The following is a 23,344-nucleotide window of genomic DNA, read 5'->3' as shown; positions in this document are numbered from 1 at the left end:
GTGTAAAATATGCATATATGAATATATAAATGAGAACATCCAATAAAGTGACCAGTGACAAGGTGCAAGCAAATCAAAGTGACTCAGTGGTATCATATAACTCTGTCACTATGTAGTAACCAGCGGTGCATGAAATAAAGTGCTATAAATGGTAATCAAAAATTGACCAAAATTGTGCCTCCCACTTGTTAAGGAACCAAAAGTAATGGGACAATTGGCTTCTCAGCTTTTCCATGGCCAGGTGTGTGTTATTCCCTCATTAACCCAATTACAATGAGCAGATAAAAGGTCCAGAGTTTATTTCAAGTGTGCGATTTGCATTTGGAATCTGTTGCTGTCAACTCTCAAGATGAGATCCAAAGAGCTGTCACTATCAGTGAAGCAAGCCATCATTGGGCTGAAAAAACAAAACAAACCCATCAGAGAGATAGCAAAAACATTAGGTGTGGCCAAAACAACTGTTTGGAACATTCTTAAAAAGAAGGAACGCACCGGTGAGCTCAGCAACACCAAAAGACCCAGAAGACCACAGAAAATAACTGTGGTGGATAACTGAAGAATTCTTTCCCTGGTGAAGAAAACACCCTTCACAACAGTTGGCCAGATCAAGAACACTCTCCAGGAGGTAGGTGTATGTGTGCCAAAGTCAACAATCAAGAGAAGACTTCACCAGAGTGAATACAGAGGGTTCACCACAAGATGTAAACCATTGGTGAGCCTCAAAAACAGGCCAGATTAGAATTTGCCAAATGACATCTAAAAAAGCCTTCACAGTTCTGGAACAACATCCTATGGACAGATGAGACCAAGATCAACTTGTACCAGAGTGATGGGAAGAGAAGAGTATGGAGAAGGAAAGGAACTGCTCATGATCCTAAGCATACCACCTCATCAGTGAAGCATGGTGGTGGTAGTGTCATAGCGTGGGCATGTATGGCTGCCAATGGAACTGGTTCTCTTGTATTTATTGATGATGTGACTGCTGACAAAAGCAGCAGGATGAATTCTGAAGTGTTTCGGGCAATATTATCTGCTCATATTCAGCCAAATGCTTCAGAACTCATTGGACACTTCACAGTGCAGATGGACAATGACCCAAAGCATACTGCAAAAGCAACCAAAGAGTTTAAAGGAAAGAAGTGGAATGTTATGCAATGGCCAAGTCAATCACCTGACCTGAATCCGATTGAGCATGCATTTCACTTGCTGAAGACAAAACTGAAGGGAAAATGCCCCAAGAACAAGCAGGAACTGAAGACAGTTGCAGTAGAGGCCTGGCAGAGCATCACCAGGGATGAAACCCAGCGTCTGGTGATGTCTATGCGTTCCAGACTTCAGGCTGTAATTGACTGCAAAGGATTTGTAACCAAGTATTAAAAAGTGAAAGTTTGATTTATGATTATTATTCTGTCCCATTACTTTTGGTCCATTAGCAAGTGGGAGGCACATATGCAAACTGTTGTAATTCCTACACCGTTCACCTGATTTGGATGTAAATACCCTCAAATTAAAGCTGACAATCTGCAGTTAAAGCACATCTTGTTCGTTTCATTTCAAATCCATTGTGGTGGTGTATAGAGCCAAAAATGTTAGAATCGTGTCGATGTCCCAATATTTATGGACCTGACTGTATTCGTCGTGTATATGGTGTTGTGGTTTTTTTTTTTTTTTTTTCTTTTTTGTAATACTGCGTTTTTTGATTCGTTTCAATGGGAAGGTGCTTGCTTCTTTTTTTTTTTTTTTTTTTTTTTTAAGCACATCAATGCAGGAAGCAAGATGGAAGAAACACTGATCAGTGAAAAAGGGGCCCAAGGTTTCCGTCTAGTGGTGATCTTCCAAATGAATCTGAATTTGTGTCCCTCAGTGGATGAGAAAAAAGAAAAGTTTTGTCCTTACCTCATCAGTGAGGGCAGAGGAAAAGCAAAGGAAAAAAGTATCAACCCCACCTGTTTTCTGTACTGGATTATTGGAGGATGTTTCACTACGTATTGCTTTCAGTAAAGCAGCTGCTGTGGGTATTCGGGTATTTGTATTCTTTTCATTGCAAAGGAGTCTGTAGCTTGTACGAAATATAAAGGCATTGCAAGGTTAGCTTGAAGTTTGTAAAAAACATTTGTATGAAAACTAACCTGAAGAAAAACCCACAAAATGTTCTTCATTTCTACAGAGTTTTTTCACCTGAATTAAAGTTGGCTGGAGCAGGAGATGCTGACAGTGGAGGTAATCATTGTGTTTGTAGTGTTCTTAAAGAATAAGTGCACCTTTCCACAAAAAATAATTAATGCACATTTTTTTTGCAGGTAAAAAAAATTTGCATTTATTATTTTTTGGTGTTGGGAGCCTGTAAAGCATTGCACTAGCGATCAGTAGATCGTTGGCGCCATGCAGGTCTTTTGCACACTGTCAGTGTATCTGCTTGGTCGTACATCCCGTACAGGGAAGCGGATACTTGCTGACAGGAAGACTCAATGAACTATGAAAGTGCTTACAGTGCTTGGGTAGTTCAGTGAGGTTTACAAGATGACCGCTGCTAAGGCTGTTGGGACTTGGAGTCCATTCATTCACAAAACACTGTCAATGAATGACATGGCAGTGTGGGTGGAGCGCCGCTGCGCTGTTTTTAAAAACTGACAGCTAGCATGGGGAACTTCTCCCTGTACTTCTGTCACGGGGGGGGGGGGCAGTGGGCTGCGACTGAAGGATCGGAAACATTTTACAATACATGTTCCACCCTAAAAACATGTGACATGTGAACTTATCCTTTCATGTATTTTTTTCCTAGCAGAAATGAAGTCCATAAATTACCATTGCTGTAGATGTAGTTTGCTTTTTTTTTTTTACCATCATGCCTTACTTCTTTGCTAGTGTCCTAGGAGTTTGGATGCCTTTTCATCAGCAACAGCTTTGACAGAAATTCCTGAGCTCAACTGAGCTAAATTGTGGGGTTAGCCTGGAATGTGACCTTTTGGGCACTGAGATCTGCTTTGTAGCCGTTTCCAGACGTCTGTGTACTATTAGCTGCAGTGTGCTCTCAATGCCCAGAGCTGATGCACAGCCTCTGGTGTGACTCAGTCTCAGAGGACAATGGTAACTGTTAAAATGATACTAAAGCTAAAAACAGCCCTTTGCTTGCCTCTATCAGGTCCTCGGGGTACTATTCCTCCCATTGACACCAAAAAGGAGGATTTCTTCCACTAGCACAAACTATGGGGCATTTTTCTTTCCACTGACACCAATGATGGGGCACAATTCCTCCCACTGATATAAACAAATAGGCACTATTCCTCCAACTAATGCCAAGGATAAGGGACTAATCTTTCCTCCGATACCAATGATGGGGAGCTATTCCTCCCCCTGACACCAATGATGGGGAGCTATTCCTCCCCCTGACACCAATGATGGGGAGCTATTCCTCCCCCTGACACCAATGATGGGGCACTATTCCTCCCACTGTCACCAATGATGGGGCACTATTCCTTCTAGTAATACCAATGATGGGGCACTATTTCTCCCCCTGACACCAATGATGGGGCACTATTCCTCCCACTGTCACCAATGATGGGGCACTATTTCTCCCCCTGACACCAATGATGGTGTCGGGGATCGCCCAGGCGCAGTGCACCGCCCTGTACAGGGACGCGGGCGCTGGGACCTGGCCGACCGCGACAATCGAGTTCGCGCATGCGCAGTAGAGACAGCAGGCACACGCCTGGCACCAATGACAGCGCAGGGCGGGATATTTAAATGGCCCTGAGCTGTCATTCAGTGCCTTCTGGTCTCCTTGTATCCTGTGAATAGTAAGTTGCTGACCCGGATTGTGCCCTGACCTTGCTGCTTTCTCCTGTCTTGACCCTTGCTTGCCTGACCTCTCTCCTGGATGCCCCCTATTGGATCTGACCTGCTGTTGCTGACCTGGCGTGTGACCCGACTATTCTCTGCCCGCTGCTTTGTACTGCACCGTCCCCATAGTTACCGACCCGGCCTGCCTGACTTTGCACTTGCTCAGCCATCCATCCATCCCTCTCAACGGGGTCTCCTGGCGAATACCCCTACCACTGACTGGTATCCTCAGTAGTCACGACCTGGTCCCGGGCTACTCCAAGTCCATCCCCACCATCAGGGGCTCTGGTGAACAAGTATTCTGGGGCTTAGACTCCGTACGCTGGGGACGCCTGATCAGTGGAGTGCTAGTGGTACCGCCGGGCGGTCCCTTACAGATGGGGCTCTAATCCTCCCCCTGACACCAATGATGGGGCACTATTCCTCCCCCTGACACCAATGATGGGGCACTATTCCTCCCCCTGACACCAATGATGGGGCACTATTCCTCCTAGTAATACCAATGATGGGACACTGTTCCTTCAACTAATACCAATGATGAGGCAGTATTCCTCTAGTGATACCAATGATGGGGCACTATTCCTCCCACTGTCGCCAGTGATGGGGCACTATTCCTTCTAGTAGTACCAATGATGGGGCACTATTCCTCACACTGATACCAATGATGGGGCACCATTCCTCCCACTGTCGCCAATGATGGGGCACTATTCTTTCTAGTAATACCAATGATCAGGCACTATTCCTCCCACTGATTCCAATGAGGGTGCACTATTCCTCCCAGTATCGCCAATGATGGGAGACTATTCCTTCTAGTAATACCAATGATGGGGCACTATTCCTCCTAGTAATACCAATGATCAGGCACTATTCCTCCCACTGATTCCAATGAGGGTGCACTATTCCTCCCACTGTCGCCAATGATGGGAGACTATTCCTTCTAGTAATACCAATGATGGGGCACTATTCCTCCTAGTAATACCAATGATGGGGCACTATTCCTCCCACTGTCGCCAATGATGGGAGACTATTCCTTCTAGTAATACCAATGATGGGGCACTATTCCTTCTAGTAATACCAATGATGGGGCACTATTCCTCCCCCTGACACCAGTGATGGGGCACTATTCCTCCCCCTGACACCAGTGATGGGGCACTATTCCTCCCCCTGACACCAGTGATGGGGCACTATTCCTCCCCCTGACACCAGTGATGGGGCACTATTCCTCCCCCTGACACCAGTGATGGGGCACTATTCCTCCCCCTGACACCAGTGATGGGGCACTATTCCTCCCCCTGACACCAGTGATGGGGCACTATTCCTCCCCCTGACACCAGTGATGGGGCACTATTCCTCCCCCTGACACCAGTGATGGGGCACTATTCCTCCCCCTGACACCAGTGATGGGGCACTATTCCTCCCCCTGACACCAGTGATGGGGCACTATTCCTCCTAGTAATACCAATGATGGGGCACTATTCATCCCACTGACGCCAGTGATGGGGCACTATTCATCCCACTGACGCCAGTGATGGGGCACCATTCATCCCACTGACGCCAGTGATGGGGCACCATTCATCCCACTGACGCCAGTGATGGGGCACCATTCATCCCACTGACGCCAGTGATGGGGCACCATTCATCCCACTGACGCCAGTGATGGGGCACCATTCCTCCCCCTGACGCCAGTGATGGGGCACCATTCCTCCCCCTGACGCCAGTGATGGGGCACCATTCCTCCCCCTGACGCCAGTGATGGGGCACCATTCCTCCCCCTGACGCCAGTGATGGGGCACCATTCCTCCCCCTGACGCCAGTGATGGGGCACCATTCCTCCCCCTGACGCCAGTGATGGGGCACCATTCCTCCCCCTGACGCCAGTGATGGGGCACCATTCCTCCCCCTGACGCCAGTGATGGGGCACCATTCCTCCCCCTGACGCCAGTGATGGGGCACCATTCCTCCCCCTGACGCCAGTGATGGGGCACCATTCCTCCCCCTGACGCCAGTGATGGGGCACCATTCCTCCCCCTGACGCCAGTGATGGGGCACCATTCCTCCCCCTGACGCCAGTGATGGGGCACCATTCCTCCCCCTGGCGCCAGTGATGGGGCACCATTCCTCCCCCTGGCGCCAATGATGGGGCACCATTCCTCCCACTGGCGCCAATGATGGGGCACCATTCCTCCCACTGACGCCAGTGATGGGACCTGTCACGTTTCCCAGAAGACTATGGGGAGGGAGGATAGGAGGACAACTTCCGCTTCAGATCGCCTGCGCGATCGCAGTGGAAGTGGTACCTGTAAAATTCGGGTAAATGTTAATTATGTTAAACATCACATCACACCCCTATCTTAAAGCAGAATTTAACCCCCCCAGAAATACTCGCTTCCAGTGATGCAGTGGTTACATCCCAGGCTGGCAGCTGTAATCTCCCCAGCTACTTCCAGATTTTTGGCCTCTTGGTTAGTGGTGGAATGACATCATGTTATGAATGCACATGGGAGTCATCCATTCTTGCACAGCCAGGGCAGCTCCATGTGCGTTCAGTAGAAGAGTGCAAGCAGGCACGTATGTGTTTGATATTGCAGAAAAGGCGAAGAGCTACTTGTTTGCAATTTTTTTTTAATAGTTAAAAATAGTAAACCCTCACCTATACCCAGTGACATGACTGGCCTTGGGTAATTCAGAGGTGAAACAAATCCTCCTACATAAGTTGTACCTGCCTATCTGCAGCCGTTTGTCCTGCACATCCTTGTTAGACTCAGAGATTAAAAGAATTTTTCACTGACTCCCAAAGCTGGAGGCATGGAGATACACACTGTACAAGAGCTCTGAGAACTGTTTGGAGGGAAGAGATGCACCCCCTTCACACAGCACTTAGCAACATAGCTGAGGCTGTCAATCACAAGCTGTGCGCTAGAGATCCCGATCCGCCGCCACCTTAGCTCTTGATGTCAAGAAAACTTGTCAGAAGTGGCTCATGATGATAGTAGAGGAACTTGACAGCAGAGAGAAATGACACTTGCTTGGGCTTTGGAGAGAGGCAAGAAAACGCTTTAGAAATATGTACTTTGCTGAGTTTCTTTTATGTTATGGCAAAAGACACATATAAAATAGGTGTTATCCAAACTTTGCAAAAGTGGAAAAGCACTTTTAAGAAAACAAGTTTGTTGAATAAGGCTGACTATATATTTTTGTAAATTTGTGTATTTGAACTTGTGTTTTTGTAACCTAGCATTTCTTTTTGTAATTCTTTTGCAGGTGTTGAAACAGCCAATTGTCTCAGTAAGGAGTAAGTAAAGTGGCAAAAAAATTTTTTTTTCTTTTTTTTTTTTTCTAGAACTTTTGTCAACTTAAAGCACAAATATTGTAATTCCTGCTATGCAAACAATTTTTACCTCTGCTTAGTGTGATACATTAGAAGACAATTTATAGATGTGATCACTGCATTAGTTTTCTTTTTTAATCTTTTTCTTTTCATCTGGTGATGTAAGTCTGTTATTTTTCAACAGAACAAGCTGTTCTATAGATGTCGCAGTTAGGTTTGAGACCTATAATTTGCCACTGACTGGGGGGTGCTTACAGATTTTATTTATGTAAAACCGTTATCCCAAAAAGAAAATTGTTGCTGTAACTGCTTTAAGTGTTAGCTGGAGAATGGCTTCAATTTTATTGTATCTAAATCTACTTGTCTAAACACTACCTGCACTACACTTCAGGGCACATATTTTCAAAGGGCCTCGAAAGATGTTAGGTAGTCAGGAAACTGGCTGTCGCATTTTGACAGGCCCTACAATTTGGTTTAAGAAGTTAAAGTTAAAAAAAAAAAATTAAAAGTACAAGTCCCTAAAAATAAAAAAAAATGTAAAAAAAAATAAAAATTGATTTTTTTTCTTTGTTACTGTTCTACTGTTACGATTTTACAGTTTTATTTTTATACATAAGTCAGTGTGGGCAGCGCTGTTGTTTGAGATTTTTCATCCGTAGTTAAAGAGCATATATGTCGAAGCATGGGGGCCTGGGGTGGCCAGTGGGTGGATGGCCCCTACGCTTTGGTATATATTTAAGAAAAAAAATTGGCAGAGATTTCTTCATCCACATCGACCGATATGAATAGAGGAATCTGTTAGGTCCTTTTTTTTTTGCTGAACGACAAAAGAAGAACATTTCATGTGTGCCCACCATTAGAAGTGGGTGCATGCAGGGCGGTATATTCTAATGGTGGGCATACCACACACTTTCTGGTAGAGATTATTTTCTCTTTTTTTTCATTCTGTCCACAGGCTGCATAAAAAAAAAAAAGAACATAGCATATACACCAAACAAGGACCAAAGACTGCAGCTGAAGGCATCATGCTGGTATAACTTTTTTCAGCCGGCGATCGGCTTTCATGTAAAAGCAATCCTAGTGGCTAATTAGCTGCAGGATTGTTATTATAAGCAGCGGGAGAAGATGCCCCCCTCCCCCACTTCCTTCCACGGCCTTCTCGGGCAGTCCTGTGCCATCGGGGGGGAACCTGAGAATGCAGCCGGTGTTTCTGCCAGCTGACCATAGAGCTAATTGGAGACCAGAATGGTGCCAATCATCTCTATAGTCTAATAAATTGGAAGCTGCGAGCATTTCATCACTTCAGTTTCGCAGGATATAAACAGCGCCATTTGTAATTGGGAAAGCATCTGATCACACCGATCTTGGTGAGATTAGATAATGTAAGGGCAGAGGAGAGATCTAGAGTCTGATAGACCCCAGATTTCTCAAAAAAGAATATGACAATGCCCATTGAAGTTATAGGGGATATTTGCATTCCCTGTGATAGCATTAAAAGTGATTAAAAAAAAAAAAATGAAAGGGAAAGTGTAAAAATTGAAAAAATCAAAATAACTTAAAAAAACAAAAAAACAAAACACCCTCTCCCCCCCCGCAGGGTCTGTCCTAACAGAGGGGTAAGGATTCAGGAGCTATGCCATTGTATGTTAATAAGAGGTAGCTTAAGCTATCCTTAGCCTTTCTTGTGGGACAGACTTGCCCTAAACATATTCAGAAATGCTTGCAGTTAGCCATTAAACCTTCTTCTAAGAAACATCTAAGACAGTGGTTCTCAACCTTCCTAATGCCGCGACCCTTTAATACAGATCCTCATGTTGTGGTGACCCCCAACCATAAAATATTTTAGTTGCTACTTCATAACTGTAATTTTGCTACTATTTTTAATTGTAATGTAAATATCTGATATGCAGGATGTATTTTCATCGTTACAAATTGAACATAATTAAAGCATAGTGATCACAAAAACAATTATAATTATAATTCATGAAGTGTTTTACCTCCAATACTTCTGCTTTCCACACAGTAGCTGCTTTCAACACAGTAGCTGCTTTCTGCACAGTAGCTGCTTTCTGCACAGCAGCAATATGTGTTTTCCAATGGTATTAGGCGACCCCTGTGAAAGGGTCATTCGACCCCCAAAGGGGTCGCGACCCACAGGTTGAGAACCACTGATCTAAGAGGTAAAAAAAAATGTTTTATAGTTGGTTTCCCAAATCTAATTGCTGCTTACTAAATCTAGAGGGTAGAAGAGTAAGTTTGAATACATACCTTATTTCTTGCTTCAAACGTTTTCCTCCATGATATGCGACCGCTCCCCTGAAGCCTATTGCTTTACCCTAAGACTTAACAAGCGTGTAACCATTTTTTTGGGGGGAGCGAGGCACTGCAAAGTTTATTATCTTAGCATATTCCCAGGAGTTCAGTTTTAATATTTGCGTTTTTAAAAGCAGAAATTTCACAGCTAAACACAGGGGATTAGGTTATTTACCAAAACAGGAGAATGCAAAATCTAGTTCAGCTCTGCATAGAAACCAATCGGCTTCCAAGTTTTATTGTCAAAGCTTAAAGTGTTACTAAACCCACAACATTAAAATCGGTCTGTATATGCAGTAAAGCATGCTTGTTATACTCACTGTGGAACCTAAGTTATTAATCCTCTGCATTGTGTATAAAGGATATTTAATCCTTTATTCTCTGCCCCGCCTCTTGTTGAAATTACCACCTGATATAGAGTGAACCATCACCTGCATATGCTCAGTTTGTTGTGTATTGCTAGAGAGGTTTTTTTTTTTTTTGGGAGGGTGCATGTGATCAGCACAGGGCCAATCGGCACTGTCCAGGCAGTGGCCAAAGGTTTCACATCCTCCTAGAGCAGAAAGAAAACTCCTCCTACAAGCTTTAATCAGTGCTTTGCTAAAGTCACAAGACTGCTCTAACTGATGAGAAAAGGTATTTAGCAGTTTATATTTACTAAAATAATTGCACTTCCATGTTCTGTGTACTGTATGAGACCAGATATAGTGAATGCAGGGTCCTGGGTTTAGTAACACTTTCATTGAGCAAGTTAGAAGCTGACTGGCTACCATGCACAGCTGTACCAGTTTCTGAGTGCACTGTCTGTAAACCTCTTCTACTTTGTAAATATGTGCATTGAAGTTTTGTTGTAAAAATCGTCTTGAGATAAAATATAGTTGCAATAACTTATTCAACTTAGTGAAATGACTCCTAAAACATTGGCCTTTATGCTGATTATTTGATATCTCCATTTACAGAAATGAAAATCCAGATAGTAAATGTCCCATAACTGGTAAGAAGGATTTTTATTTTTTTTCTTTTACTTGATTTGATGAAAAGATATGCGAGTGAAGATTTTTAATTCTGTTTGTACAATCTTTTCAGGAATGGACAGATTGCTTCATGGACCTCTTCAAGCTCCAGCTCACCAAGCAGAGGTATATGTGGTATTTTGCTTGTTGGAGTTCCTCCACCCTTCCAGGTTTTAGAGCTGTAGTAAAAATTGTGCAGTTCACTATGCCATGTTTGTATATTGTTTTTCCTATGAAAGTGTTCTTCAGAATATTTTAAAAGCTAGGTTCACCCTTGTTTAAAAAAATATAAATACTTTTTTTTTTTTTTTCTTCCCAGGAGCCTGCATAGCATTGCATCCACAGTCAGGGGATCATAGGTGAAATTTCAGGCTCCTGCAGACACTTCCTACAGCTCTCTGTCTCTACAGGCTGTCAATTTCAGAGCGATAGGAAGTGTCAGCAGACTACCAGCATGTTCATCAGCGCGCTCATAGTCCACTGAGAATTACAAGCCACCTGCCACGGTGGCAGATGGGACTTGTTTTTTCACTCACGAATTGCTGTGAATGACACACAAATAATTAACCAATTCCCAATATCGCTTTAGCCAAAATATGGCTACAGCGCAATCATCCAATTCTGGGAGGGGAACCATGGACTTTCTCCCAGAACATTGCCACCTGCGTGCCCCCCTGGGTTGTGCATCGGGTGCACTCTGTGACCGCTGTGTCCTTCGGATGCAGCTGATCGCAGATTGCGGTAAAAGACCGATCAGCTGTGTCCAATCACAGCTGTTCACATATAAAGAGACTTGCCAGTTATCAGCAGTTCTTTCCTCACATGCCGTGTCATTTTGAGGAAAGGAGTGCCAATAACTGGCAAGGCTGTCGGACACTAATCAGTGCAGCCTCATCAGTGCACATCAGTGAAAAAGAAAAATTACTCATTTGAAAAATGTTATAACCGGAACTAAGAAAAACGTGTTTTTTGGGGGTTTTTCACAATTTTCAGTTTGTTTTTTCATTTGTTTAGCAAAAAAAAAAAAAATTGAGTGGTGATTAAATACTACCAAAAGAAAGCTCTCTCTGTTTCAAAATAATTATAAAAATATCATTTAGTTACAGTATTGCATGACTGCTCAATTGTTATTCAAAGTGCAACAGCACTAAAAGCTGAAAATTGACTTTGGCAGAAAGGAGGCGAAAGTGCCCATTATTGAAGTGGTTCAATGTGACTGCAGCTGTGGGGAGAAGAACTCCTGCCTGCTGTAACGGGGGAAGGCTGGGGTTAGCTGTGTTTGTAGTAACAGGTTACACCCTAAATATGAATGTACCATGTTACTAAAGGTAAACGCAGCCTTTAACCACATCCCCACCATTCTATAGCAGATATACTGCTACAGGGCGGCAGGGGTGTGCAAAATCATATACATATATATATTTATTATAATGTGTGATTTTATATTTCCAGCTAGGGGGCGTGCGCCCTACCAGTGCCGCCATTCTGGGCCGCGACTGTAAATCACTGGGTCGCAGCCAGTGATTATCCGCTGGCGCCCTGTGATTACCGAGGATCCCCAACGGGGAAGAGGACTTGTGTACTAACAGTCCTCCTCCCTGTTGGCTCGGGCACACTGCTCTGGATGGCTGTGCACTGCACCGCTATCCAGTGCAGCATGCTTACAGTGAAGCACCAACACACTGCTCCCCAGTAAAACACTCCCAGCACACAGTTAACCCTTTGATCGCCCCTCATGTGTCAACCTCTTCCTGCCCAGTGTCAGTCCTTCTTTTTTTTTTTTTTTATAGCACTGATCACAGTATTGGTGTCACTGGGGATGTCAGCGACACCAAGTCAGTTCCCCCCAGTGTCAGAATGCCCACCCGCAGTCCCGCTATAAGTTGCTGATCGCCGCCATTACTGGTAAAAAAAGAAATTCAGTATATAGACCATTTGTATACACTATAACTTTCACATAACCCAATTAATTTACACGTATTGGGATTAATTTTTTTAGCAAAAACGTAGCAGAATACATTTTGTCCTAAATTTATGACAAAATTTTTTTACTGGACATGTTTAATAGCAAATGTCAAAAAAAAAATTTTTCTCAAAATTTGCAGTCTATTTTTTTTGTCATAGCACAAAAAATAAAAACTGCACAGGTGAGCAAATACCACCAAAAGAAAGCTCAATTCGTGGGGGAAAAAAAAGGATGTAAATTTCATTTGAGTGCAGTGTTGCATGACCGCAATTGTCAGTTAAAGTAACGCAGCGCCGTAACACAAAAAATGGCCTGATCGGCCACACAATACACACTGTATAGCACTGATGCAAGAAAAGCTAGCAAATTTTGAGTAAGGGTTTGTGGCCTTTTTGTGACAGACTCCTCTTTCCTGTCACTTTTAACCACTTGCCTTCCTGAGGATTTACCCCCCTTCTTGTTCAGGACTTTTTTGCGTTTACGGCGCTGCGTTAATTCAACTGACAATTGCGCGGTCATGCAACGCTGTTCCCTACTGAAATTTCGTCCTTTTCCCCCCACAAATTGAGCTTTCTTTCGGTGGTATTTAATTGCCTGTGCGTTTTTACATTTTGTGCTTAAAAAAAAACAAAAAACTGGCAATTTTGAGAAAAAAAAATATAGTAAATACTTTTTGCTATTAAACGTGTCCAGTAATTAAATTTAGGCCAGAATGTATTCTGTGACATGTCTTTGCTAAAAAAAAAAACAAAAAAACCCCCAATATGTGTAAATTTAAATGGTTTACGTGAAAGTTTTAGCGTATACAAATGGCAGTATAGATACTGGAATTTTTTTTTTTTAACTAGTAATGGTGAAGATCAGCAACTTATGGCGGGATTGCGGTTGGCATTCTGACACTGGGGGGAACTGACTTGGGAGTTTTTACTAGGGGGCTGTGTCAGTGTGCTTCACTGTAAGCACGCTGCTTTGGATGGCTGTGCTGTGCACAGCCATCCAAAGCAGTGTACCTGAGCTGACAGGGAGGAGAACTGTTAGTAAACAAAACCGTTCTCATCCCAGTCGGAGTTCGTCGGCAATCACCGGCTGGGATCCGGTGATTGACAGCTGCGAATGGCGGCACGGTAGGGTGCTCACGCGTAAGCCCCCTACCTGGAAATGCAAAATCAAGGGTATATATACGTGATTTTGCACACCCGTGCTGCCCTGTAGCAGTATAGCTGCTATAGGGCAAACGGGAAGAGGTTAAATAACTGGAAATAAATCATAACTCAAGTAAATGTCTTTTTATTTACTGGTTTTGTTCACATGACAAGTTTATACATTCTTCAGCTGTCTAAAATTGCAGAGAGTACAGAATGGTAAAGCATTTGTTTTTCTATTTAAACTATTTTATTTGAGTTATGCAATTTGATTTAAATGAAAGCAATTCCTTTAATAAAATCTCTGCTTATATGGAAGCTATTTTTCACCTATCCTACAAAAAAAATGGTCCTTTTACTTCTAGCTTTGCTGACTCAGAACATGCATACAGATACAGGATCAGCGCGATAATCAAGCAAATAGCTTTTTCAAAAAGTTAATAGCAGTTTTATCACCTGTTTATCGTGACATTGAGGCTGGTCATAGATCATTCATTTTTATTATGATCATCCAGCAAGTTGATTGAAAACATACAGATTTCCCTTATCCACAAAAGCGAGGGAGATAGAGGAACACGCCCTGCTGTGCTATTGTATTCTGAAAGTGGGGACAGTTGGATAGAACTGGACTTGAATATAAACATACACACACACACACATATATACATACACACATTTAGAGTATATGTGTGTATATATATGTGTATATATGTATATGTATATATATTTTTAGGATAACTTTTTAGTACTTTGCTCTTTCCATACCATCTCCATTTATTTATTTTTTTCTTTTATATAGTGGAATAATACGAACTGCATTAAAGAGCAAACAATTTATTTCTCATCCGACAACGATATGACTGCAAGCAATACAGTAGCTATTGATGGACTCATTGAAGAAAAACCAAGGAAAATAGATACCAGTTTATTTTTGGCAAGCTTAAAAGCCCCAACAAGTGAGGAATCTAGCAACTTTGATTTCAAGTTTTCAACAACTGGTCAGAAGCTTTGGGATTTTCAGCCTTCCACTACTTCATCTACTCAGTCAACAATAAAGTTTGGTGACTTTTTAGCACATTTGGGAAATGAAAGCACAACCTCTTTAAAAATAGAAGGCGTAGACAAAGAAAATATTTTTCCTTTTGTTTCTAAAGAAAATCTGTTCTCCACAAAGACCACACTTCCATTTTTTGATGCACAAGAAAATACAGGAAATTATACCTGTGTGTTCAGGGACCAAGAAGATGGGCTTGATTTAACGAAATGCCACACAACAAATATTACATCTTTCCTTCCAACAGTCAACCATCAACTGACCAATTTAAGTTCAGGCAACCCTTCCTATTCCAGCACTCGTAATAAACCAGAGTTTAGTCTTTTTGAAGGAGCCAGTGTTAAACCACTGAAATCTGTTTCCACTGAGCAAACTCTACTTTGTGAAGATGACATGGATATGACATTTAGTCATACAACTCGTATACGTAGTATTTTAAAGCAAAACCCTTCCCCTGATAAAACTAAGACTTCTGCTGCAAACAGTAATCAAAAGACCATTATTTTTAATGATGAAAATGAAATGGAACTTGCCAAAAAGGATTCAGTTTTCTTTAACAGCCGTTTTAAAAAAGACAGACAATCTATTCAAAGAGACAGTATTGTGTTCTGTGGGGATCAAGAAATACTTTGTCAAGAAGAGGATATGACCAGAAGCCATACAGTACCTATTGCTGGGCCAGCAATATGTGACATGTTTAGTAAGGATATGACTGGTGACACTATCCAGTCGGGAAAGAGACAGCGAAGTTTTGGATTACTGGTGCCTTCTTCCAACTCTAAAAGTAATATAAATGGACAACAAGGTTTGGTACAGTCGAATCCTTTATCCCTAAAGTCAGTAGGAGACATTACGCAAAACAAAACCAATTTAAGCAACACTGATGTTGAACATAAAGGTGGCAATGAGAATGTAAAATTTAAAAATCCATGTTCAATTTCAACAGCGAATGACCCACTTCCTTTCACTGAGAAAACCATTGTGTTTGCATGTGAGCAGGATGATATGGAGATGACCAAATCTCATACCATTGACAGTAATGCACCTGGTGTTGCAAGTAATACCTGCATTCCAAACCCAAGTCTTAATGATAAAAGAACACAATTTTTTGGTTTACAATTGTCTGGCTTTAATAAAACTGTTTTCTTTTCAGGTGATAGTGATGACGTGGATCGCACACAAAGTCATACAGTGCACATAGATCAGAAGTCTGTAGTAAGAAATAATTTACCTAATGGTACACAAACTTGTATTCTTAATGCTACTAATCGGACAAAACACCTTCAAGAGGACATGGAAATGACTGTGGCTGAACATGATTGCTTACAAATTAGGTCTCCATTAGCTGCATTGGATAGCAAGACGGTGGTATTTACAGATGAGCAGAAAAATATGGACATTACACAATCACATACTATTGCTATTGATGGTGATGCCTGGTACAAAGGATTCAAGTTGGATACTGGTGATGGCAATAACGAAAAACGTGATTGTGTTTCAACTGGGGAAATAAATAGAGTGCTTGGATCTAAGATAGACCGCAAACATACATCAGCGCAGGCTTCTGTAGATGACAAAATGACATCACTGACCAATAAAAGTCTTGGATTTCATGGCAGTTGTGTCCGCCCTGCTGGAGTACTGTCTAGGAAGTTAGGTGGCCAATACAAAACCATTCAAGATAATACCACACTTTTCCTCTCAGACCAGGATGACATGGAGTTGACTAAATCTCACACCATTGCCATTGACAGTAAAATGGTGTCTGTGCCAGAAAGTACCCATAGGCTAAATTCAATCCTTAAAGACAAAAAATCAAATGGTTGTTTAAGGTTATCTACCATACACAATAAAAATGTTTTCTTTTCAACTGATTGCGATGACCTGGAGATGACACAAAGCCACACAACTTGCATTGATCAAAATCATTTCACCAATGCAAAAGAAAAACGGTTTTCAAAAGCTGTTGATCAGACTAGACATGTGTTGGATGACATGGAAATGACAATGGATGAAACTGCTGGTTTACAAATGGGTCCTGCTATAAATGAATCCAAGAATAACAAGACAGTCCTATTTACTTGTGACCAACAGGATATGGATATCACACAATCACACACTGTTGCCATTGATGGTGACACCCTATCAAAAAGGTACCAGTCTGACACCTGCCTTGCCGATAACCAAAGGGATGCTTTCACTTTGGCTGTGCCCAGATGTCTACCTGACAAAAACATTGTACTTGAATCAAAGAATGATTGTGGGAGCTTTGGTAAAATGGAGTCCATTAAAGAGGATACCCTGGTGCCATTAAGCAAATTTAAATTAAGGTTACCAGACAGTTGTATGAATATCAGTAATATGTCTTGCCGGAAATCGACTAGTCATTTAAAAGGCAACCATGGTGTTGTCTTATCTAATGAAGATGATATGGATATGACTTGTGCAAACACTGTCAATATTAAGAGGATTTTAATACCGTGTGAATCTACAAATAATAAAGCAATGACCCATGCCCCTTGTCCTGATAAAACCATTGTGCTTGAAGATGACATGGAATATACAAAAAGCCACACAGCAGTCATTGATGGGATAAACACAAATGTATCACCAAGTCAGTCTGTCCTTTTGCAATCTAGGGCATTTTCTGCTGATGACATGGACATCACAAAGTCAAATACAGTTTTCATTGACAATATAGTAACAGATGAAAGGGCCAAAAATACCCAGCAAAATAAATCTAAAAATACCTATATAAAGTTCACTAGGCCTTCTGATCAAACTCCAGATGACCTAAAGATCACCTTTTATGCCAAACCGCTTATCACTGATAAGACAAAAGATGTTGAAAAAGTATCTACAATGTCTGTCCTGTCCAAAGACAAAACATTGAATTCACTGGACCAGGAAGACATGGATTTGACCCGGGCAAATACTATAGCTATTGAAAACAAAGTTTTGAGTGAGGTAGAGGAATTGCAGTCTACACATTTAAACAAAGCACAAAATGGCTTTGCATGTAATTTTGCATCATCATATAAAAATAATCAAGTCCATTGTTGTGTTAGTTCAGCAGATAGTAAGGAAGCTGATATGGACATTACAAAGTCAAACACAGTGTTTATTGATCATATACCTGCAAGAATGGAGACCCACTCCATGGTTAAGTCTAAAGAAGTTCTTCCTTCACAGAAGACTATTGCTTTACATGCTGGAACTGAACCTATGGCTGGTCAAACTGAATTAAAAGTTATTAATAGTGAAGAGGTAACCAATAATGCAAGAGCCCAAATAAATGAAAATGTTTGTTTGCTATATGAAACTTCAATTAATAGGCCTTTAATGGCTGAAAACAACACATCAGAAGATGAAGAGAATTTAGTGGTACTCCCCAGTAAACCTTTTATAAAGAAATTGCCTTGTGCACAAATTGAGTTGGACCTTTCCAGTTCAAACCATGTTTTCATTGGCACCTCAGCTACAGAAAGTATACCTTTCCACCAGAAATCTCTTTGTACCTTTGATGAAACTGTCTATCAAGTACATAACATGTCAGAGACCGCTGCGAACATTGATCTCATAATCGGCAACAACGATAAACACCCTAGTAAGGGTTTCTTTGATCAAACGATATGTAACCAAGGTGAAATGGAAATAACAAAGTGTCATACCACTGCCATTGAAAGTAAGATGATAGGGACTACTCCTTCAAAGTCTCCTGTGGAGAGTAATGCTCCTGTACATAAAGGAAAGGGTATGCCTGTGAAATTAGCAGTCAATAAAGATGCAGAGGTGTTAAAGAGAGACACTTTTACTGGAAATAAAGGAACCCATCAAAGACATATGAATGAATATGTGCGCCCATGTAAACAAGAAACTATGGAAATCACCAGAGCTCACATTGATGTTGCAAAAGTCAGCTCTGTTGAGGAAAATCGTTGCGAAAATGTACAGGTTGTAAAGTTTGTAGAAATGTCAGACAAACTATCTGGGACATCACAAAACTGTGAAGGCAATTTAAAATGGCCCACAGATCAAACCGAGAAAAAGGGATTTAAAAATAGTAACTTTACCGAATCCTTGCCAAGTGGGACAATAATTTCTTCTGAGGAAATGGAACTCGCACAGATTGATTCAATGGCAGTTGGTTTACCTGACCAAGGAGAAAAAGCTAACTATGCTGGTATTGAAAAAACATGCTTGTTTTTAGGAACGGAGATGGATGTTACAAAAAGTAACACTGTGTTTATTGACCAGGAGTTCAAAGAAGTTGAGCTTGGCACATTTAGAAATGAAATTAAGAGACCTAGCATGCTAGTGTCTCTCACGTCTGATCATTTTAAAGGCATTGTTTCAGACCAAAAGGATGCAAATACAGAAATGGATATGGCTTTAGATGACAAATCTGTTATACTTCATGGGCTAACAGAGCGCATTGCCCCATCTGTTGGTACAGAAGCTATACTGCTGAGTACACAGACTGCAGGTGATCATAAACCTAATAATGCTTTTTCACAGATTTCTGACTTGTGTGTTTCTTCTGAAACAAGTGCCAGTTGTGCATCTCAGAAGCAGGAAACTGTAGCTGAAAATCTCTGTAGTGAACAATCTGAGGCTTGTGTGATTCAGAACTATCCAGGTGCAGTGAAAGACTACCAGGTGACAAAAAAGCCAAGATTATCAAAAAGGGTATCCTTCTGTTTTTCTGAAAAGGACATTAGAGTTGGGGAATCTGTTGTAGAACCAAATACTGAAATTAATTTGGAAAACAAAGAAAAAATGTTCAATATCCCAAAAATACAATATGACAGGAGCCAGTTTAAGTCTGGAAATATAAATGAACACACTGGGAATATATCTGTCAAATTTGATTTTACAGACAAAATATTGACCAGCAGTTTACCAGAGAATAACCAGCATTTAAACTGTTCTGTTGCCGAAAATATTGTTGTTTGCGCCTTAGATAAACATGTAAATGAGGAAGTGGCTAATAATGTTCAAGAGGATGTGTCATTACTTGAACGAAAGAAGAATGAAGAAAACTCACAGAAAGAAAAAAACAGGCGTAGAAGTATTGCAGATATCCAACTGAAAATACGAAGTTTAACAGAGAAGTCAAAGAACAAGGCAAACAATCACACTGCACCAGTCCCATGTTCTGCTGCATTGTCCACACTGCCTCAGACTCCAAATCCCACGAGTAAAGGTTTTATACCTGAACAAACTTTGCTCAATGAACAGGTGTCCATCAAAGACGTCCAAGCTAATGAAAGTAAACCCAAAGGGAAAGACAGTGGACCAACAAAAGAAACGTGTTTGCAAAATAGACTGTCTGTTAATATGCTTCAGCCAAAGTTACCCAGTAAAAGGCATTCTGGCACTTGTAACTTTCAAGAGTTGGCTTCTTCCACCATTTCTAAACCACCAGCCCAAACTTCCCGGACATCCTTGAGTCTTCTCAGGGCATTTTCAGATGGTGACAATGGTCATTGTATAGATGAAGAGATTCTTCCTGCTTGCCTAGATGAGCACGATGGTAATAGTTTGTTCAAATATGAGGTACCAGAAGGTGCTTGGCAAGAGCTGTGTGAAAAGGAAGCTTTGCACAAAAACCTGAATGACTGTTTATCTAAAGACTCTGTAAATAGTCACAAAAGAGCCAGAGACACTGATCAGGATACAAAATTACATAGAGAAAAGAGAGTCAGAAGAAACGATGACGCACAAAATACACAGGTGGGTATGATTGCACACATCATTCCAAAACTTTTTAAAGATTTAAAAGGAAAAATGGTTCTGGAGCCATGGCAAAAATATTAATGTATCCGGAAATTGCCTTGCTAACCAATTTCATCTCATAATAGACAAATAGTTATGTTGCACTTGTTCATTGTTTTGGTTCATTTTTCCCAACAATGTCTGCTTTGGTGTATGTACCAAATGCACTTCAAAATGTTTGGTTTTGCAAACTTAGTAGCACTACCACACTGCATTGCCAAGGAAAATGAAACTGGTCTTATTTTTGCAACTTTTCTATCACCTCTCTCCTCACTGTCCAATTAGTGTTACTTGCCAGTGAAAGGATCACAGAAAGAGTATTCACCTGTTCCTATACCATTGCTCCCTCACTGGCCAAACCAGCTCAATTTCCTTCAGTTGCTGGCAAATGAGATGTTGGAGCCAGTAAGGGAACAACAAATTAGGACAAGGTGAGTAGACTACTTCTTTAGTCAAGGTTTAGAAAGTGTATCCAGATTTTGAAGGCTCTCGGTTTCCATTAAGGACTTTTCCTGCAACTTTCTTTCTGCTGATATTGTACCACTGTTTGACACAGGAGGCATCACTGGAACAGAGGGTAATGGAAAATGTTCCTCTTTGTAGACACAGACTTTAATTAACACCTGGCTGGCGTTCAAACTCTCATGCTTTCTGTAATTGGACCTTTACCACTTGGCATCTGTTGTAGTGTACTAATCTGCATTTTTCATGTAACTATCCCTATGTTGTATAGACATCTGTGGGTTTTAAAAGTCCAAATGAATGCTCTAGAAATGATTATTCTTCTCATCATACAAGCAAAACTATGGAACAAACTTACTGCAGTAGTAGCTCCCAAGATTCAAGAGGAGAAGGGATGTCTGTCGAGCTTAGCAGTGAGTATTTATCTGGTTGTTTTTTTATAATACAAATCTTCAAATTGACTATATGTGCATGGATGTTGTGTCAATGAAATTTGTTTTGAAGAAATGCAATGTCTTAATACAATTAAAGGGAATCTACTTGTTTTCACATTTATTTTTATGTTCCTAGTTTAAAAACAAAGCACCTCCAAAACTAATCATCCATTAAGAATAAACCACTGTCATGGATGTACATGTCACATGATTTAAGCCCACATGTTTATCAAACTCAATATATTCAGCATAAAAATACACTAAAGCTGATTTTAGCACATTTAACGTGGTACCTTGGCAATGTTTGGAAGTTATTGGGTTGCTTTACAGCAGCCTGAGTCACTTCCACCAGAAATCAGTTTTAGTCAGGAGTGTGATTAAAAGCACTTGCTACCAGCCACTTTTATATGCTTTCGGAGATTGCCGTTTTTACTACCTCTTAGTGGTAACAAAAGAGCCACAAGATAGAATTTCTTAACTGCATACCATTTTTGGTGTTCAATAATTTGTGGCTAATAGTCTTATTCTCTTTCCACAGGTCAGCAATACAGTCAGATGGACTCTCATTTACCATGGGATAATGGATGTGGGCAAAACTTGTGGCAGGTAAGTGATGAGATCCATTGAAATTGTACCACAAACTGTCTGCTGTAATAATGTTGTACATCTACATTAATGACTGATGGTTTTTTTGGCATTCATACAATATTAACTAGTGGTGTTCACGATACTTAAGTAAAGTTAAAGTGAACCTAAACTCAGAGTTAACATTTTCTGTTTTACATGTTAAATGTTTTTAAGCAATACGGTGAAAAATGTACTTTTTTTTGTTTTTTTGTCCTGATGAAAAATAGCAGTGCATTTCCTAGCATTAGACTATGACTAAGCACTGCTGTGCCTAAAGCCTTGCAGCTGTGTGTCTGCATAAGGAAAACATCTAAGGCACTGCTGCCTGTGACCAATAGTCTCACAAGTAGAATTTGTTGACATCACTATTGTGCTGCTCACTGTTCACCTTGTTGCAGCAAAAGCTCTACCTGGTGACCTATAGAGCAAGAATCACTGTTTTCTGCTCTTTGTTCTGTGGTTAGCTACTTTCTGCACCTCTAATGCTGCTTTCTAAACCACAAGTTATAAGAGGGTCAGCACTGGCATGAGAAATCAAAGCCCTGCCTCTACCAAGATGTTCGTCACTGCAAAGAGACACACTGCAGAACATTTCATGTTACATGTTAATCGGAAGAATAAGCTACAGGAATCCCAGAGATAATATTGGCAACTAGTCATTTTCCCTTTGTTTGCCATTTTTGGGCACGTCTTCCCAGTTCAGGTCCTTTTTAAACGCTTGTCTAAATTTCGTTCATTAAAGTCATGTGTGACCTGTCATTCTGTGGCTTTCATGTGCTTTCTCCATTGTGATGTGGACATGCAGCTTATTGAACCAGCATTGACAACAGTGGAAAAAAATACTACATGTCAGCAGTTCTTCAGCACACTAATGAAATGTCTGAAAACCTTCTGCTTAGGGCTCCCCCTCAATTGCAGTAGTGTGGAGTGGTTCTCTAATGTTTTATGACACTTCATTTGTGTTTTTGACAAGATAAGCCAGGAGTAATGAACGAATGAGCCAGAAGACCCTGACTTTTTTTTTTTTTTATACATGAAACAATGTTTCGTGTAATCAGATCCTCCAATAACACCCACTTCAAATGGTACAATATGTTTTGTGTCTGAACTTTCTGCATCTGGATTGTTGAACTTTATGCATAACAGCTTGATAGGTAATGTCCTTTTTGAGAATTGGTGCCCAAAACTGAACTGCATATTCCAGATTAGGTGTTACTAATGATTTGTACTGGGGCCAAATTTTGTTTCTCCCTCTCACTGGAGTCTTTACCTCTGCATGCAGCTTGGCATTGCATGCTTTTGTTAAAGTGGAACCTTGCCCATAACACCTTGGAAAAAAAAAAATGTTCTTTAGTAGGAACATACATTCCACATTAATAGTTATGCT

At 41.1% G+C, this 23,344-nt stretch overlaps 1 protein-coding gene across 1 annotated transcript in view; it reads left to right on the top strand.

Moving 5' to 3' along the window:
* The first annotated feature begins 2,117 nt into the window (after positions 1-2,117).
* The window catches only part of KNL1 (kinetochore scaffold 1), a 102,325-nt gene continuing 81,098 nt past the window's right edge, over positions 2,118-23,344 (top strand). Inside the window, exons 1-7 of the mRNA XM_089693939.1 lie at positions 2,118-2,220; positions 7,102-7,132; positions 10,441-10,475; positions 10,568-10,620; positions 14,402-20,392; positions 21,168-21,309; positions 21,869-21,936. Of these exons, the coding sequence (XP_089550065.1) occupies positions 2,118-2,220; positions 7,102-7,132; positions 10,441-10,475; positions 10,568-10,620; positions 14,402-20,392; positions 21,168-21,309; positions 21,869-21,936 (6,423 nt within the window). The remainder of the gene's footprint in view (positions 2,221-7,101; positions 7,133-10,440; positions 10,476-10,567; positions 10,621-14,401; positions 20,393-21,167; positions 21,310-21,868; positions 21,937-23,344) is intronic.

The sequence above is a fragment of the Staurois parvus genome, unplaced genomic scaffold (assembly GCF_062004578.1).
Source record: "Staurois parvus isolate SC_StPar_1 unplaced genomic scaffold, SC_StPar_1.0 ptg000642l, whole genome shotgun sequence".
Lineage (NCBI taxonomy): Eukaryota > Metazoa > Chordata > Amphibia > Anura > Ranidae > Staurois > Staurois parvus.
The sequence above is the reverse complement of the archived record's forward strand: the minus strand, read 5'-3'. Positions and strand labels throughout refer to the sequence as shown.